The sequence below is a fragment of the Mustela erminea genome, chromosome 16 (assembly GCF_009829155.1).
Source record: "Mustela erminea isolate mMusErm1 chromosome 16, mMusErm1.Pri, whole genome shotgun sequence".
Taxonomy (NCBI): domain Eukaryota; kingdom Metazoa; phylum Chordata; class Mammalia; order Carnivora; family Mustelidae; genus Mustela; species Mustela erminea.
In genome coordinates, this window is record NC_045629.1 from 48,458,039 (window position 1) to 48,477,594 (window position 19,556).

Sequence of the window (19,556 nt, forward strand, 5' to 3'; positions counted from 1 at the left end):
CCTCGACACGGGGCTCAACCCCAGGACCTAGAGATCACAACCTGAGCAGAGGCTTAACCATCCTAGCCACCAGGTGTCCCACTGCAATTAGGATTTTGAGAAGATTATTCTAGATTATCTAGATGGCCCTAATGTAATTACAAGGGTCCTTCTAAGATGGAGGCAGGAGGGTGAGTCATTGAGAAAAGACGTGAGGCTAGAAGCAGAGGTCAGAGAAAAGATGCTACGTTCCTGGCTTGAAGATGGAGGAAAGTAGGTGACCTCTGGAAGCCAGAAAAAGCAAGGAAATGGATTCTCTCCTAGAGCCTCCAGAAAGAATGTAGCCCTGCCCACCCATGTTAGACTTCCTAATTCCAAACTGTAACAGAATAAGTTTCCGTTGCTTTAAAAGCCATTACATGTGTGGCAATCTGCTACAGCAACAATAGGAACTAAAACAGTATTGATCCTGAAGAATTTATATAGGTTGCTGGCATATAACTTCCCTAATACATCCTGAAAAGTGGTAGTGGCTTTCTCCTCCATGATCCATCAAGTCATGGTTGCAGAAGTCATGGTTGCAGAATCAACCATAGGGTAACCCCTGATCCTGTAAGTATGTACAACAATGAGCTCTATGATCTGCATGCCACTGAAATAAGTGGAATAACCCAGTTACTAGTATATACCCTGTCAAACCCTTCCTAGGAATTGCAACCTACTGTAGTTGATCTGCTTCAGAGCAGAAAGGAGAACAGAGTCAGGAGAAAAACGTCCCTAAAGCAGAGTCCTCTTAAGGTTGTTAAGTCTTACTGTGATCTAAAGCACATGGGATAGCCAAACAAGGACCTGGACGCATCGGACAACCAGGAGGCTCTCTAGAGGATATCTCGTGTATCTAGGAAATACCTTATTCAGATATGTCTGTCGAAGTGGCATTCCACCCAAGATCATGAGATTTGTCAACTGAGCAGGTTGCTAGGAACAGCAGTCTCTTAACCATGGCATAAGGTACGTTTTATATAAGATATCTGAAGCCAGCGGTTTTTTTTTTTAAAGATTTTATTTATTATTTATTGGACAGACAGAGATCACAAGTAGGCAAGCAGAGAGAGAGGAGGAAGCAGGCTCCCCGCTGAGAGGAGAGCCCAATGCGGGGCTCGATCCCAGGACCCTGGGATCATGACCCAAGCCGAAGGCAGAGGCTTTAACCCACTGAGCCACCCAGGCGCCCCTGAAGCCAGCGTTTTATATAAGATATCTGAAGCCAGCCAGATTCAAAGATATCTGGAGATATCTTTTATATAAGATATCTGAAGCCATAACAAAAAAATGTTTTTTTTCTACAAAAATGTTTATCACTACAGTGTTATAAAAATAAAACAGAATGATTGACTTGAAAGCAGATTTAGAATCCATGGGAAGAAGTATTATGTAAACCCAAACAGCTACCTTTATTTGCATCGGAAAATTATGAAATCACAGAAGTAATAAAATTACTATTATTATAATAAAATGAATATTATTATTCATTCCTCTAAACGTATAATTTACATTTTTATTTCTATTTCAGGCTTTCTGTCGGTGCTTTAGGAAGTAAACTAATATTCCAGAACTAAAAAAAAAAAAAAGAAAAAACCATTGAAAGTAAAACTAGACATACCTTTGATGTCTTCCAGGGTCCTTAAGAACTTTCAGCCTCTCGATATCCATCCATAATGACCAATATCTCTCTCCTAATGTATTTTTTATAAATTTCTTAAATCTTTCAAACTCCTTTCTATTGCCAATATCATAGGTTTTGTGAGACATGCACCAGTCAGCCCTGGTTTCTGGTCCAATGCTCTCACTCTTTGAACTTGATTGTTCTAACATCTCTTTTGACTTTTCATTTGTGATTTGAAATGTTTCACTTAACAAAATATTTCTGCCAAAGAGAGGCTCAAAACCCTCCTCGAGCACCACTTCTGTTACCTTGTTGAAGTTTATATAATCTGGGCTTTCTATCAGTGGCTCTTCAAAAATTTGATGAATTGCTACTCTCAAAATAAAGGCTATATAAGATCTTAAAAATTCCTCCCATGTTGAGAAACTCAATGTAAGGCTTTCATCATCATCCTGTTGCCTCTCAAGGTATATTCTCAAAAGGGCTTGAGAAGGAGTGTCTTGTAGAGAGATGGAGCCCATGTCGTCGTCTTCTTCGAAACGAGAAGTTAATCTAACGGATTCAGATGAGTCCCTTTTTGTCCTTGGGTGAATTCCATCATCAAAGAAAAAGCTGTCTGCATGAAATCGTAAAGGGCTATTAGATCAGATATGAATACAAAGTTGCTTTTATTTTTAACTAAAAGGGGCAGAGCCAGAATGGTCAGTGGATTTGGCACGGGTCGTGACAGAAAGTGTACATGACAGAAAGTTCTGAAGCCACATTTGATACCGTAGAGAATAAACTGCCAGCAGGACTGGCCATGTCTTCCTTGGACATGGAAGTGAATAATGGTGGCAGATGAACAAAAAACTTGACATCTCTAATACAGAAGATCTTCAAGAAGACATTATGCACTTTTAAAATGTCATATTTGAGGCTGACATAGAATGTCAATATGTAAAGGCCAAATCTATTAAACAATTAGAATGAGTACATTAAACAATTGTATGTATTCTAATATGTCATGCTAGAAGGTAAAATAAAATTAGACGATCAATGAACAGATCAGAACTAGAGTCTGAAATATCAGTAATTTTCAAAATTCACTATTTTATCAGAAAGCTTCAATTACTATCATACTTACAACTTACCATCAAAATTACAAATGGCGTAAGGTACTTATGAAGGCTTATAAATACAAATGGACTGTTTTATACTCTTTCTAAAAACAGAGTCTTTAGCTCCTGTTTTCTCCTTCATTAGAAATTGTGAAATATTAGATGTCAGTGCTTTCTTCCACGCGGCAAATCTACCACTTGAAATGCCAGACAGCAGGAAAACTGTTGTCATCTGCATTCCACTTCAATGGCCATCTTCTCAGTAATAGGTTTCAAATCCCAATGAGCTGGAGGGGTTTTATTACAATTTGTATTGAAAATGAAGATACTAAGTCCCCCCCAGTATTAAGAGACTAGACTTTTGCAAATCGATGCTGGGTATACTCAACCCTACAGAAGCGGAGGGAGAGAGCAAGGCTAGTGTTTCTGTTCACCAGGCTCCTGCTACCCTTCCTCTTCCTCTTCATCATCTTCACGATCTTTGCTCTCCTTTACTCTTTGGGGGAAACAGCAAGAAACTTATAAATTCAGCTATTTGCAACTAAGAAGAGTAGTTTCCTCTTTACCCAGATTTAGGTTCAGCTCTAAAGAACCCAGATTTATTGTCTTCAGAGGTTGTTACACTTGTCAAAAGAATTAGGTAAGAATTTAGTGAATTGCTAAGTTCCTCTCCTGAATGACATTGCTAGATTTTTTTCCTCTAGCAATGTCATGGTGATGATACCCATTTCTGCAAGTTTCCTTCTGTATCTATGAAAAGTTGGTATTGTCCACAAAAGTTCGCCAGAGTAGAAATGTACCTGTTTTTCAAGGAGAAAAACAAGTCTGAACTCAGAAGGAAAACTCAAGTTGCATGAATGACTACATGCTTTCAAGAAAAGAGAAAGGTTCCACCCACGTAAACTCAAATAGTTAATAATAAGAATCTGTAAACTGTCACAGGAAGTAAAGACAAGACAAACATTTACTAACTGCCTATGAGGGACGGGGCACTAGGCTAGGCCATTTCTAGACATGTAGAGTGTATTATTGTTCTCATCTTACAGATGAGAAAAGCAAGGCTTTCTGAATAACTTCAAAAGTCACATGGTTAATAAGCATTAACCCATCTAAACCCATTCTCTTGGGCTGCCTGGGTGGCTCAGTGGGTTAAGCCTCTGCCTTCAGCTCAGTTCATGATCTCAGGGTCCTGAGATTGAGCCCCACATTGGGCTCTCTGCTCAGCAGAGAGCCTGCTTCCCCGTCTCTCTCTGCCTGCCTCTCTGCCTGCTTTTAATATCTCTCTGTGACAAATAAATAAATAAATCTTTAAACCCATTCTCTTCTTCCCATGTCAAGCTGCCTCTCAAAAAACAGTAAAAGGGCGCCTAGGTGGCTCAGTCAGTCAAGTGTTGGTCTTTTGATTTCAGCTCAGGTCATGATCTCAGGGTTGTGAGATGGAGCCCCACGTTGGGCTCTGCATTCAGGGGGAGTCAGCCTGAGATCCTCTCTCTCCCTCGGCCCCTCCCTCAGCTCGATTTCTCTTTCTCTCTCAAACAAATAAATCTTTAAAGATAAAAACAGTAGAAAGTGAAGCGGGTAGGGGGTAGGAATGGAGATTCCTCCCCACCACCACGTGTTGTACTGAGAGAGCAGAACAATAAGCAAAGATTTGAAAAGGAGTTCTGAAATCATTCTTGTCCTTTCTGCTTACCAGAAACAGATGAAACAACCGGAGTTTCCAGTTTGCTGTGGACTACGTAAGTTGGTAATGAAAACGTGGATGCTGTTTGCAGACTCTGTTTCGCTAAGGCAAACCAATCTTTTGTTTGAGTATAGGAGGCCTAGGAAGAAAGGAGCACCTTTGTTTAACGTTGAGATTAGCCGTGTTCTCCCAATCGCAGACCTCGAGTCGTCCTTAGAACGTTAAATTTGCATAGTACAACATGAAAGGGAAAATGATGCCATGGAAGGAAAGAATGCCGTACAGAAAAAAGTTCATTACCTGAGACTAATGGGAAGGAAATTTCAACTCAGATTATCTGGATATTAGATGACCAAAGGTAAAAAGGAGCCCAGTATTCACTACCGCCTTCTCCACTCTTCCACCAGAGGCATGCAGCCCTCCTTCCTGGCTGCATTAGAGGGTCATGCCATCCCACTCTGTCTTGGCAGTCATCTGACTCCTCGGTTCTTGGCTGTATCTTTTGCCAGCTACTCCCACATTTATAACTTCCCAATTATTTCCTGCCCCTAATTCTGTCTGATCTGGCTCTGTGTTTTTTACCACCTAATATCACAGACTTACTCTCAGGAGTACTGAACCACCCCCACCCCACCAGGCTCAATGAACCACGCCTTTGACTGTTTTCCCAGCTTTGCTTGGATTGTAGGCTTCCTGACAACTGATTCCTGACTCCACCTGACCCTGGACGGAGCCTTCAATTTTTCCTTCGCTTTGTGCACCCTCGAGCCAGCTGACCCAGTTCCCCAGCTGACCTTCAGCTTCCAGAATCCCAGTCCTGAGAAGCCTGTTTCTCAGCTGTCCTGGGAAGATTCCTATGCCTGCCTCTCTCAGTAATGTCCTCACAATCTTTCTAAGATAATCCAGATTGTTCAACAGAAGCAGAGTGGGGAGCGTCCAGCATTACTCAGCATTACTCTCCTTTCTCCTTTCTCCAGATAGGTTGTCCCCAGGTTGGCCCTTCACCTCAGGAATTCGCACAAGAGGCAGGCCTCAAATGGAATGGGTATTGTTCTCTGACTGTGATACAGAATTAGCAGGGCAAGTTGGGCCACACAAGGAGATCAGAAAGCAAGAGAGAGAAATGAAAAGTGTCACCTAGGTAGTCACTGCCCCTCTTAGAAGTAAGGTTTTCTACATAGATAAAAGCTTTGAAAGATTCTAATTTCCTTTTGTTCTCTCTTTTCCTTCCTTTAAAGCTAAGTCATTTGGGTATCTGGGTGGCTCAGGTGGTTAAGCGACTGCCATTGGCTCAGGTCATGACCCTGAAGTCCCAGGATTGGGTCCCTCTTTCTCTTTCATTCCCTCTCTCTCTCAAATATATAAATATAATCTTTTAAAATAAAACCAAGGCATTTATTATTAAATTAATTTATTAAATGATAAATTACTAAATTTATTATTAAATATGTTCATTCAGCATATATTTATTGAGTGACTACTCTCTTCCAAGCAGTATCCTAAGCACTGAGAAGGCCAAAATAATGAAGACCTGTCAGGGAATTGAGAGAGGCCAATATACAAAAGTCCATGCTATTTCAACTTGGCAAAAAAGATTGCTGAGTAAAAATTAGGAGAGAAGTCGTAAGTAGTCAGTCAGACAACCACTTAATATGTTTAGGAGATGAGTCAATTGTTCGTGTTTAGGTGGTATAACGAAGACTCAAAGAAATATTAACAGTTATCAACATAAAGATTAATCTTTGTCCATAGTCATGATTTAAATGATTCGGGGACTCAAATAATTTTGAGTCCTCCAAGTTCAAAAGCTATTAAGAAAATATCAGTTGGGCGACTGGGTGGCTCAGTTGGTTGAGCAACCAACTCTTGATCTCCTCTAGGGTCATGATCTCAGGGTCGTGAGATCAAGCCCCATGTCAGGCTCCAAGCTTAGCATGGAGTCTGCTTGTCCCTCTCCCTCCTCCTCTGCCCCTACCCCTCATTCTATCTCTAGAATAAATAAATAAAAATAAAATCTTTTTTAAAAAGTATATTAGAGGGTGTCTGGGTGGCTTAGTTGGTTAAGCAACTGCCTTTGGCTCAGGGCATGATCCTGGAGTTCCAGGATCAAGACCCACATCAGGCTCCCTGCTCAGTGGGGAGTCTGCTTCTCCCTCTGACCCTACCCTCTCTTGTGCTCACTCTCTCTCTCTCTCTCATATAATAAAACCTTAAAAAAAAAAAAAAGGATATAGGTAAAGCGTCAATCAAGTGGAGAGAATTGTTTTTTCATACAGAAAATACCAAAAGTAAACTAGTTTAAATCTTACTCTTACATTCAATTTAATTTACATGTAAAGAATCAGATCTTATTTCCCAAGATTGATTCTTCCTGTTGTATATTTACTGACCTGTACTATCAGTACATTTTTTATGACATTCCTGACATTTCTATAATACATAAGAAAAAAATACTTAAAAATAAGTATAAAGAGAGATATGCTTTTAGTACATTCCCAGCATGAACTCAGTGGAAATAACGCAACTGGCAAAATTTCAAACACTTTTGCCAAATACTAATGACAGAAATGCCAAACTACAAAATTAAATAGGAACTACGCATGAAAATAAATGGTCAGGTAAGACAGGTTAAGTCTATATATTCCAACAGAGATGGTAAATGGTTTTCCTTTTGTATGACATCTTTGATCAATTGGAAGTGCTTGCCTAGAGGGCTGTGTTGAAAAGAATTTGGAGCCAAGTCTTAGCTCAGCAGGAAAATTGCCGTGATTGATTAGCAATGTCTGTCATGAATGGAAGCTAAGAGAGCAGCAACACATGGGCCACATATCTGCAATTCCTGGTTTTGTACAGAGCTGTGTATAGGAAATGTGTTCCCAGAAAGAAGGCCTGATAATTAGAGGCCAGAGATCAAACAACGGTTTTCACTACAACATGACTCTCCAGAAAGGCATTTGATTCTAGGTTAGATCTCTTCCAATGCACCCATACCAACCCAACATTTCTTCACGGAGGACAAATTTATCTGATAACAGTGAAAGGGTCATGCCTTTTACTGCTGAGGAATAATCCTGACAATAGGGAGGAGAAGACCCAATTTATCATCATTTTGTACAAAAATTAGAGACTCCAAACAATGACAATTTTGGAATGAATAATGAAACCATGGATACAATTCAAGTTACCCTTCCTTGCTTCCTGAGTGACTCTGAGCCTATTATTCAATCTTTCATTTGTTCCTCTATACACATGATGATAATAATACCAATTACATTTCGAGTGAACAAGTGCAGAGCAAAGGCGTCAGCATAACTCCACAAAAGTTTTGCTACTGAGGCGCCTGGGTGGCTCAGTGGGTTAAAGCCCCTGCCTTCGGCTCAGGTCATGATCCCGGGTCATGGGATCGAGCCTCGCATCGGGCTCTCTGCTCAGCGGGGAGCTTGCTTCCTCCTCTCTCTCTCTCTGCCTGCCTCTCTGCCTACTTGTGATCTCTCTCTGTCAAATCAATAAATAAATTCTTTAAAAAAAAAAAAAAAGTTTTGCTACTGCCTTAGAAGTACTTGAAATCACTTCCCCTGTTCAAGTGGTACAAATGCAATTCTTATCCCTAAAATGAGAAGTCTCCTTGAAGTGCCAAGTCATGAAGAAACACTCATACTTTTACCTCGCCAAGAGAAATGTAGAACTTTTTCATGATGATAACATTCTCTTCTTCAGCAACAGGTGGTGGTGGGCTGGCTGGTTTTTTCAGGACCCACGGGGAAAAATCTGCACTGAGTGTGAAGTTCATACCTGATCCACTCCATCTCACTTGTGAGACCAATTTGGCTAATCTGCATTTTAGAAATCATACAAAACTTGAAATAAGTTTCAAAGATGGTAGAATTCAGGGGGGAAAAAACCCTAAAATTTTATTTTATTTTCAAGTCAATCTCCTCACTTTGCACAATGGTTCTCTTAGGATCTGCTCCAATTAATGGCTTATTCACAGAACTACTAACTAATAATGACTCTTTTATTTTACTTGATTTTTAAAATGGGATTCTAAGTATAGGTCAAATTTCAGTAAAATTTCAAAACATTTAGGTATTTACACATTTTAAGTCAGGAAATATAAAAGAAAAACTTGATCCACTATGACATGCCTTTTTATGACATACTTATATTTGTTTTTTAACAGCCTGCACCATTAACACGAGTAGATAATTTTTTTTAATTTTTATTTTTTTTAATTTCTTTTTAGTGTTCCAGAATTCATTGTTTGTGCACCACACCATCCATGCAATATGTGCCCTCCTTAACATCCATAAGTAGATAATTTTTAAAACATAATGATCAAATAGCACAGCTGAAGTACATTTATTAAGAACTATTCCTGTGAGTTCTCTTTGGAAAAGTTAAGTGGTTTTTACAAACGCTCTATCACTCACATACTATATCAGGTGGGATACAAACTCCAGTGGGTTTAAAAGTATACAATTTTATCAAGAAAGTACATAAAAATGATTTTAGGTGGGAAAAAAAAACCCAGGCAATTAAAAACTAGGTTTGTTGATGGGACTACAATACCTGTATTCAAAGTAACAATCACTTTCCAGGAACGCTGGAAGTCTTTCTTTTTTGATCCACTCAATACCTTCTTCACGACTGAGACACTATTAGAGGACAAGTGAAAAAGAAAGAGTCAAAGAAAATCACATTTCAGTACAGTCAAGACCTAGTCACTAGAGTAGTATTACCCGGAGCCCTGCGTCAACCTTCTGTTTCACAAGAGAGAGCAAGGACCTTGGAATCACACATTTGAAGCCACTACTTGCTTAATCTCTCAACAACCCTGCATCAACTATTAGCCCCATTTACATTAACAAACTGAATCCAGAGAAGTTAAGTAACCTACTGAAGGAAGAGATGTGAGAAAAAAAAAGTCACTTTCCATATTTGCACAGTTGCAGAATTGATTAAAAAAAAAAATCACAAACAGAAAAAGAGCTAACCAGAACACTTGATAAGACCACTGTGATCATGACAGTCCCCTGTCCCTCCAATTTTAGAAAATTTGGTTAACTGTTTAACATCCCCATGCACTATTTGGGAATACCAAGGTTAGCAAGAAAGATAAGGCCCTGAGGGGCTTGGGTGGCTCAGTCAGTTAAGCTTCTGCCTTCAGCTCAGGTCACAATCTCAGGGTCCTGGGATCAAGACTATCGGGCTCCCTGGTCAGTGCAGAGCCTGCTTCTTCCCTCTCCTTCTGCCTACTGCTCCCTCTCTCTCTGTCAAGTAAATAAAATCAGGAAGGAAGGAAGGTTGTAAGGTAGGAAGGAAGCGGGTGAGGAAGGGAGGGAGGAAGAAAGGAAGGAAGTGTCTTTAAGGAATTTACAGATAATTCACTAAGTAATAGTAGTAGAGTGCAGTGCCCAAGTTCAGGTTTCTGTGGGAGAGCACCAGGGCACTAAAACAGTGAAGGTTTTCCCAGAGAACAAAGGCGGGAAGCCAGCTGGAGAAGCAGGCAGGCTTAATTACGATGCTCTTTCCAATGACATTAAGGCGTTCAGATTTTATTTAGAGGTTGTGAGGACCATTCAAAGTCATGGAAGAGTTACTGAGTTGCGGCTCATTCTCAAATTTTTACTCACTAATGATTCTCTTTTTATCTTATATGCACTTTTTCCCCAGAAATCCAAGGAATGTCAGTCCTTTGAACACTAAACAAATGTTCCTGGATAAGTAAAACCACTGGTACAGCACACGTCCCTGTGAGGCAAGGGTGGAGGCGTTTATGGGACTTCTGTTGCTTATCTGCTGAGGCAACGGTTGTGCTGGGATATTAACCTCAGTCAGCACAGCCCACTGCTCACTGTGAGGAGATGAAAGGCTCACAGAGCAGCGCTGCCAACATCTGACGGGCTGATGTTCTTGAGCGTGCACCTGTGCTCAACACTGCTCGCACGTGGCATGAAGTCCTTAAGCTCCCCGCGGCTGGAGAACAATGCTTTCCTTCTGTTCAGCCCAAAAACAGCCATTTGGCCCTGACCAAAGACTATCTTCTGGGTAATGAAAAAACAGAAGAAATTTTGGAAGCAGCCAGCACCTGAACAGTAGCGTCTTGTTGATGGTCTTATTGTTTATGAGTGAGATCTGAAGGACACGTGCATCTTGTAGTCAGAAAAACTCCAAAGAGGCCTCCACATAACGCTACACACAGACAGCCACACACGACTCTTGGATTCTCGTTAGCAATGCATTCAGTGCGTCCCAGAAAGACACCACACCCCGTATTAAGACCGGTGCACACCCTTGAGGAATACTAAAAGGTTGTCAAGACTAGTCAGTCAAAAAAATCAATTTGCCTAATATTTACTTAATGAATAGCTCACTGATAACTCATCCCCTTTTGAATGTCTTTGTATCTATCTGACCCAAAAATGAAATGGAACAAAAAGTTTAAAAGGACTAAAATCAAAACGGATGAGAAGTCTTTAGTCAGACTGCCAAAATGTCCCTTCAAGGTATTTACAAATAACTAAAATATAAAGACAAAAAAAAAAAAAAAAACCCAGAACAATCTGGCCAAACATAAAATGGCATCTTAATAAATACCTATGAAAAGCACAGAAATAATTTACCTAAGGGAAAATTATTTACTCCTTAAAACTAAAAAAATAAAAAAAAAACACAAAAAGAAAAACAACAACAACAAAAAAACATACATACAGCAAAAATCCATCCTTTTTAGGTACCGGCTCTACACATTTTAACAAATACTTACAGTTGAATAACCATGACTAGAATCATAGAGGAGTTCCAACATCCTCCAAACTTCCTCCTGCCGCTTTCCATTCAATGACTCCCTCTAACCCCAGGCCCTGGCAACCACCAACTGGTTCTCCGCAGTTGGGCCTTTTCCAAAGTGTCATATAAGTGGAATCAATATAGGACGTAGCTTCCTTCATTTAGCATGATGCATTTGAGATTGACCTATGTTCTTAGACGGATCGCTGGTTCGTTCCTCTTCATTCCTCTTCAGCTGAGTGGTACTCCACTGTATGGATGAACCACGGTTTGTTCATTCACTCCCCACTTAAAGGAAATTTGGGTTTATTACAGCTTTGGGTGATTATAAAGGAACTACAGAATTTCACATACAGGTATTTGTGTGAACGGAGCTGTTCATTTTTCTTTGGTAATATCCAGAAGTAGGGCAGATGTGTAGTATGGTATATGCTTAACTTAGAAAGCTAACTGCCAAACTGTTTTCCAAAATGGAATTCTCATCAACGATGTAAGAATTCCAAATGCTCTGCATGTTGACTGGTACTTGGTATCGTCAATGTGTGTTGCATAGTTTACTCATTCTAAAAGGTGTGTAGAAATAGTTCATTGAGATTTGTGGATGTGTGTATACATACACATTGCCCTTTATTATAACTTTGAGATATAATTCACATTTCATACAATTCACTCATTTAAAATATATAATCCAATCGTTTTTAGTATATTCCCAAACCACCACCATGATAAAATTTCATCACTTGCCAGAAAACCTCATATCCATTAGCAGTCACTCTCCATTCCACATCAAGTCGCCACCCCTATCTCCCAGTATTGACTGCATTTCTCTTATGATTAATGTTGAGGATCTTCTCATATGCATTTTTGTCATATGTACATCTTCTTTGGAGAAATGTCTATTCAGATCCTATGTCTATTTTTTAAAACTGAAGTATAATGAACATACAGTGTTATATTAGTTTCAGGTGTATTATATACTGATTCAACAATTCTGAACATTATTCAGTACTCAACCCAGTAAGTGTACCCTTAATCTTTTTTATCTCACCCACCTTTCTACCCCTTCCCCTCTGGCAACCACCAGTTTGTTCTCTATAGTTGAGTCTGGTTTTTTGTCTCTTTTCATTGTCTGTTTTATTTCTTAAATTCCACATATGAGTGAAACCATATGACAGTTGTCTTTCACTGACTGACTTATTTCACTTAGCATTATACCCTCTAGATCCATTCATGTTGTTGCAAATGGTAAGGTCTCGAAGATTTCATTCTTTTTCATGGGAATGATTCAGCCATATATAGCACATCTTCTTTATCCATTCATCTATCAATGAACAGATGGGTTGCTTCCATATCTGGCTATTATAAATAATGCTGCAATAAACGTAAGCATTCATGTACCTTTTTGAGTTAGAGTTTCCATTTTCTTTCGGTAAATATCCAGTATGGCATTAACTGGATCATAATAGTAATTCTATTTTTTAATTTTTTGAGGCAACTGCAGAATGTTTTCCACAGTGGCTGCACCAATTTGCATTCCCACCAACAGTGCATGAGGGCTCCATCTTCTGCACATCCTTGCCAACACTTACTATTTCTTGTCTTTTTGAGGTATCTCACTGTAATTCTGATTTGAATTTTGCTGATGGTTAGTGATGTTGAACATATTTTCAGATGTCTGTTGGCCGTCTGTCTGTCTTCTTTGGAAAAATATATTTTCACGTTCTCTGCCCACTTTTTATTTTTTTTCAAGTTTTTATTTAAATTCCAGTTAGTTAATATGCAGTGTAGTATTAGTTTCAGGTGTAGGATTTAGTGATTCAACCCTTCCATACAACACCCCATGCTCATCACAAGTGCACTCTTTAATCCCCATCACCTGTTTCACCAATCCTCCCACCCACTCCCCTCTAGTAACCATCAGTTTGTTCTTTTTAGTTAAGAGTCTGTTTCTTGGTTTGCCTCTCCTTTTCCCCCTTATATTCATTTGTTTTGTTTCTTAAATTCCACATATGAGTGAAATCTGTCTTTCTCTGATTGACTTATTTTGCTTAGTATAATGCTCTCTAGTTCCATCTACATTGTTGTAAATGGTAAAATTTCATTGTTTTTGATGGCTAAATAATATTCTAATATATGAATATTAGATAATATATTAGAATAATATGTATACTAGATAATATATTAAAATAATATCTATAAATACACACACACAAACTCCACATCTTTATCCATTCATCAGTTGATGGACATTTGGGCTCGTTCCATAATTTGGCTATTGTTGATAATGCTACTATAAACATTAGGATGCATATATCCCTTCAAATTATTATTTTTGTATCCTTAGGGTAAATACCTAGTAGGGCAATTGCTGTATCATAAGGTAGTTGTTTTAACTTTTTAATGAAACTCCATACTGTTCTCCAGAGTACTCTGCCCATTTTTTAAATTGGATTGTTTATCCGGTGTCAAGTTCTTTATATATAGCCTGCATATTAACCTCTTACTGGATATACTATTTGCAAGTATCTTCTCCCATTTTTGTTTTAATGATGGTTTTCCTTGTGTGCAGAAGCCTTTTATTTTGGTGTAATCCCAGTATTTTAATTTTGCTTTTGTTTCCCTTGTCTGAGGAGACATCCCTAAAAAAATGTTTCCATGGCTAAAGTCAAAGAAATTACTGCTTATATTTTCTTCATGTTTCAGGTTTAGGTCTTTAATCCGTTTTGAGTTTATCTTTGTGTTTGGTGTAAGAACAGGGTCCAGTTTCATTGTTTCTCATGATGTCGTCCAGCTTTCCCAGCACCATTTGTTGAAGAAACTGTCATTTCTCCATTGTATATTCTTGCCTCCTTTGTTGTAGATTAACTGCAGGGTCTTTGGTGGCTCTACACAAATTTCTGTATTATTTCTTCTAGTTCTATGAAAAGTGTAGTTTGTATTCTGAGAGGGATTGCATTAAATCTGTAGACTGCTTTGGGTAACACAGACATTTTAACAAAATTGGTTCTTCTAATTCATGTGCATGAAGTATCTTCCCATTTGTATCTTCTTCAATTCCTTTCATCAGTGTTTTATCCTTTTCAGAGTATGGATCTTTCTCCTCCCTGCTTAGGTTTATTCCTAGGTATTTTATTATTTTAGTGCAACTGCAAATGGGATTGTTTTCTTAATTTCTCTTTCTGCCACTTCGTTTTTAGTGTATAGAAGTGCAATAGATTTTGGGGGAACACTTACATAGGATTTATTTTATATAAAAACTGAATCATATTACATGCTTTAATTTACAACTTGGTTTTTCCAGTGAACAATACAACATGAGCATCTATTTCATCAGGACAACAGACATGGCTCAAACACATTCTTTCTAATAGTCATATACTGTTCCACAGTTCTTCAGTTGATAAACATATAATGTGTTTATACTTCTGACATCAGTGCTGCAGTCAGCTCCTATACATACACATTTATTTGTATGGGATAAAAATCCCAAAGTGGCTTCCCAGACATAAGTCATAGTACTTTTAATTTTAACCAATTGTGCCAGATTAATTCCCAAATATTGTAGCAATTAATATTTTACTAACACTAGATGTTGTTTTTTTTTTTTTAAATTATAGGCCCATTTCATGTGATGTGGTGAGTACTGTACGATATTATATGCAGCTGAAGAATTATCAAACTCTACTTCTGAAACTAATGATGTACTATTTGTTGGCTAATTGAATTTAAATTAAATAAATTGTAGGTCAATTTAATGTCTTAAAAAATGGTTTCTGGCTCTTCTTACATTTGCATATTTAAGATCATTTGTGTTATTAAACATCTTTTTATTTGCTCATTTTCCATTTTAATTACTCTCTTGTACATAATTTGCTGAATTACTTCAATTATTTTACTGGACTACTTGTCTTTTTCTTGAATAAGATTGGTAAGAAATTAAGTAAAATGCATTTCCTCACACTTGAAATTTTCTTTTTTTCTAAATCATTGCTTTATGTCATTTTCTAACATGTGAAATATTTTAATTTTGGTGTTCAGGTTTTTTATTATTTTGAGAATTCTGGAGTCCTTGATTTTGTGAGAGGATGGCTCAGATGTTAAGTTTACATACAAATTTTAACGGATTTTATTGTAATATTTGTTTTTAAAACCATTTATTTATTATTATATAAATAAAGACAATTCAACTTACTCTTGCAAATTGATAGTAATTATTTATATTTATTGTGTTTAAGCTTTGTCTAGGAAGTCTAAAATAATTTTGAATTAGTAATAAAAATATACTTTTTCTTTTCTTAGGATCTAATGGAGATGGTTACAGTATTTCACCATATACAGTGTGTACTATTGATTTTGGGTAGGCTTTAACATGTTTAAGCAATTTACTTTTTAATGAGTTTTTATTTGGCATGAGCTTGCATGAAATGCAACAGATTTATATATACTAATTTTGTATCCTACAACTTTACTGTATTTATTTATCAGTGCTAGTAGTTTTTTGATAGAGTCTTTAAGGTTTTCTACATATAGTATCATGTCATCTGTAGTTAGTGGAAGTTTTATTTCTTCCTTACCAATCTGGATGCCTTTTATTTCTTTGTCTTGTCTAATTGCTATGGCTAGTACTTCCAGTGCTATGTTGAATAAGAGTGGTAAGAGTGGACATCTTTGTCTTATTCTTGATCTTAGAGGAAAAGCTCTCAATTTTTCCCGATTGAAGATAATGTTAGCTGTGGTTTTTTCACATGTGGCTTTTATTATGTTGAGGTATGTTTCCCCTAAACATACTTTGTTGAGAGTTTTTATCGTGAATAAATACTGTAATAATTTATATGGTGTTTTATAGTTCAGAATATATTTCCTTGTTCAAACTTCAAAATGATGCTATAACATGGTTTTTTATTTTTAGTATTTATAAAAGTATTTTAAAGACTTTTATAATTATTAATACATTTAATGTGATGAAAGTAAACAAGAAAGAAATATACTGGAATTCAATAAAAGAAACATTGAAGAACTTTCAGGCTGGAAAAGAGCTATATCAGAAGTACTGAACATATTTCAGTCTAGTTTCATCAGACACTTCAAATCATGGAAAATGTTAAACATTCATTTTATTTTCAGTTGATCCACAACAAACCTAGTAGTAGGCAGTGAAGGAATCATCTGACAGGTGATGAAAATAAGGTTCATCAAAATGACTTGTTCAAGAACACAGAGCTGGTAAGTTAGAGAGTCAAGATTATAACCTGGGCTTGTTTTTGTTTGTTTGTTTTTGTTTTGTTTTGTTTTTAACTCATGTTAAGGAGACAAAATCCAAAATCCAGAAGCTGAGAGTAGAATTTAAGGCCAGGGAGGTCAGGGTCCCATAGTGTAACTTGAGGGTCAGAAATCATAATTCCCAACTGCTTATGAAGATAGAACCCAAACCAGATAAATTCACTGTATACCCACATTTTCTAGAATGCATCTAAACTATAAAGGATACACATATTTCTGCGGCCCCAAATTAACCTGATATCCTAAATATTCAAAGGGATTTATATGAATCTTCTCATATTGAAAATCTAACATCAACAAAATTGCTAGATTAAATTGGCCATTTGACATGAATAAGATGATAGAATAATAAATACTAAGTTTAAGTACAACAAAACTTAATATAGTTAAATTTCAGAAAGTTAAGCCTAAGGAACCTCATGTTAGTCTTACCTAATGTTTTATATACCTAGCAAGATATAAACTCATACTTTCTTACCATGATATTGTAGTTGATATTAATGGTCTTATCTTCATAGGGGTCATTCATCTGAACAGGTTTAACATCATTCTTTCCTTTCCTTATGACATCATAGATGGGATTTCGAGGTTGTTGGTTTTGTAGAATTTTTTTCAGTTGCTTTTCCAGAAGTTGTGGAGCATTGTTAACTATTTCAAAAACTCCAAAATCCACATTAAATCTAATTGCCTCTGAAAAGGTCTGCAAAATAAATTTGCAAAAATAGACCTTAAATTTCTATAAACCAGAAACTCTAAGAATACTTGACACTTAATAAATGCATGCACACACACACACAAAGACACACACACACACAGTTTTGTGTACTTAATCATTAGCTCTTCTCTTTAGGAGCTTGGAAATCTCTTGACTACAGATAAGGGAACCCAGTGAATCCTTCCTTTCCAATGTACTTACGCCAAGAAGTAAGGATGTATTACAGCAGAAATTCCCTTTGCATAAACATCTTATCCCTGTGCTTTTTTGGAACTAGAAAGAAATACACACCTGGTCTCTATGAAGCAATGTTATTCTCTTAGGAGGGGGTGGATTACTAGGGAAGAATGAGTAAAGGAAGAAGAAATAACACTCCCGTTATCTCTTTCATCCCCAGGAGCCATGAAAGCTAAAGTCTCCCTTGCCCAAAAGGATAAAATTAAGTACAATGTGTTCTTCATTTAAGACTATTTCAACACCATTCCTGTCACTGTGAAAAAAAAGAGAGAAAGAGAGAGAGAGTGAAAGACAATAACATTTCTGAGCATTTCTCAGTAATTACTAAATGCTGCCAACTTTTATTTAAAGTCAGTCTGTTAATATACAACAGTCAGGCGTCTTGAGTTTAAATGCCAGCTTGCCAATAAGTAGCTCTGGGACTTTGAGTGAATCTTTAAACATGTTTGGAGCCTCCATCTCCTTAACAAATAAATAGTGGATTGGCTGTCTGTGTCTTTTCCCATTTTGCCCTCTACATCTAGAATCAGGTTCCTCTTTCAGAATTTGAACTTATTCTAGAATACCTTTCATGAACTATGTACTTGTATAGATTAACTTATATATTTTTAGCTAGGTGATAGAAGACATCTAGCCCTTCCCCTTGGATCAATAACTGTCCTAGAGCGAGAATCAATTCTTTCAATTTTACTAAGAGATTGCTAGATATAGTTAAAATTTAATGAATGGCAGGATGTCATAAAATTGGAGTTAGAAATATGTATGTGCATATGTATAATTATCCACATATGTGTGTGTGTATATATACATATTCTTCTAATGTCAGGTAACATCACATCTCTAAAGTCTGACTGACTCCCCTTCTGAGGAGTTTAATGTGCATGGACAATAAAGTTCAATATGGGAGAGCCTGAGTGACTCAGTGGGTTAAGGCTCTGCCTTAGGCTCAGGTCATGATCTTTGGGATCGAGCCCCACATTAGGCTTCTGCTCAGCAGGGCCCCTGCTTCCCCCTCTCTCTCTCTGCCTGCCTCTCTGCCTACTTGTGATCTCTCTCTGTCAAATAAGTAAATAAACTTAAAAAAAAAAATTTCAATATGAATGGCAGTCTACAGGCCTAAAGGCCTCAGGGCTAAGACTTCTCCCTCAAAAATGACAAGTATAGCTCAATGGACAAGTACCAACAATTACAAGTATAAGATTTCTTCAATAAACATATTTGATTGCATCTGTCTTTCAAACATGAGATTCACACAGGCATCACTTATCTGAATGTCAAATATTATCTCTGAATTATACTATCACTAGACTAAACAGATTAATGAGTCTGCTGATAACGGAGTCAAGATTCAATGGGTAAGAGAAAGGAACTGAATTGAACTTGGTAGAAAATGGACATAAAATATTAACCAGAGAGGGGAAAATGGTGTAGTTGATGGCAAAAGACCATCTGGAAAAGATTTCTTCTAGTTCTGAGTATCCAGGGAATAAGAGAGCAGGTTTGGCCTTTGTTTGTTTTCCTTTCTTTTTTCTGCCTCTTACCCTCACACCTGGTAGACAGAGGAACACAAAGCTATGAGAATCCAAAGCAAAGCATGCCAATTAGTTCTATGAACAAATAAAACATCTCCTACTACCCAAGTTGAAAAAATACTGCTCCAGTAAAAAAAAATTAAAAAAAAAAAAATTAGAGGGACTGTGATGCTCTGAGCCCCTGAGTAGTCAGTGTTACTCACTAGTAAGCAGTGACTGTACAGTGGGTAGAATACTAGGACTGACAAGAACTACTGTTTCCTGGACTTCTACCTAATGTGCCAGGTGTGCGACAGACACTTCAAATGCTCTATCTCGAATCCTTCCATATCCCTGTGATCAGTCTTTATAGAAAGTGGACCCTCATGATGGTTATATGATAGAATATGGATTCAGAGCTACAAAGTGCTAGATTAGGGCTATCAAAACAGGTCTATCTGGTCCCAAAGACAGCACATTTCCCCTTCTTTACCATCCTATTGTCTCACATACCATAAAACTAAGGCACACTCACCTCCCTCTCTAGGTCAGGCACCGTGCTAAGCAATATCCTTATACAGTTCATGGAACTGGG

The 19,556-nt window shown here is 37.5% G+C and overlaps 1 protein-coding gene across 12 annotated transcripts in view; it reads right to left on the bottom strand.

Moving 5' to 3' along the window:
• The window catches only part of RGS22 (regulator of G protein signaling 22), a 150,628-nt gene that overhangs the window by 106,876 nt on the left and 24,196 nt on the right, over nt 1-19,556 (bottom strand). For 10 of the 12 annotated variants that reach the window (XR_004279567.1, XR_004279566.1, XR_004279565.1 and 7 more), the window contains 5 exons: nt 16,977-17,198; nt 8,999-9,084; nt 8,094-8,262; nt 4,439-4,568; nt 1,643-2,261 (listed from right to left, as the gene is read on the bottom strand). Coding sequence is in view for 6 of the 12 variants with exons in the window: in XM_032316101.1 (XP_032171992.1) it covers nt 1,643-2,261; nt 4,439-4,568; nt 8,094-8,262; nt 8,999-9,084; nt 16,977-17,198 (1,226 nt within the window). In the remaining 6 variants the exon portion in view is untranslated. Of the gene's footprint in view, nt 1-1,642; nt 2,262-4,438; nt 4,569-8,093; nt 8,263-8,998; nt 9,085-11,195; nt 11,551-11,572; nt 11,606-16,976; nt 17,199-19,556 lie in introns of those variants that run through there. The other 2 variants (XR_004279568.1, XR_004279569.1) reach the window with 2 other exon arrangements.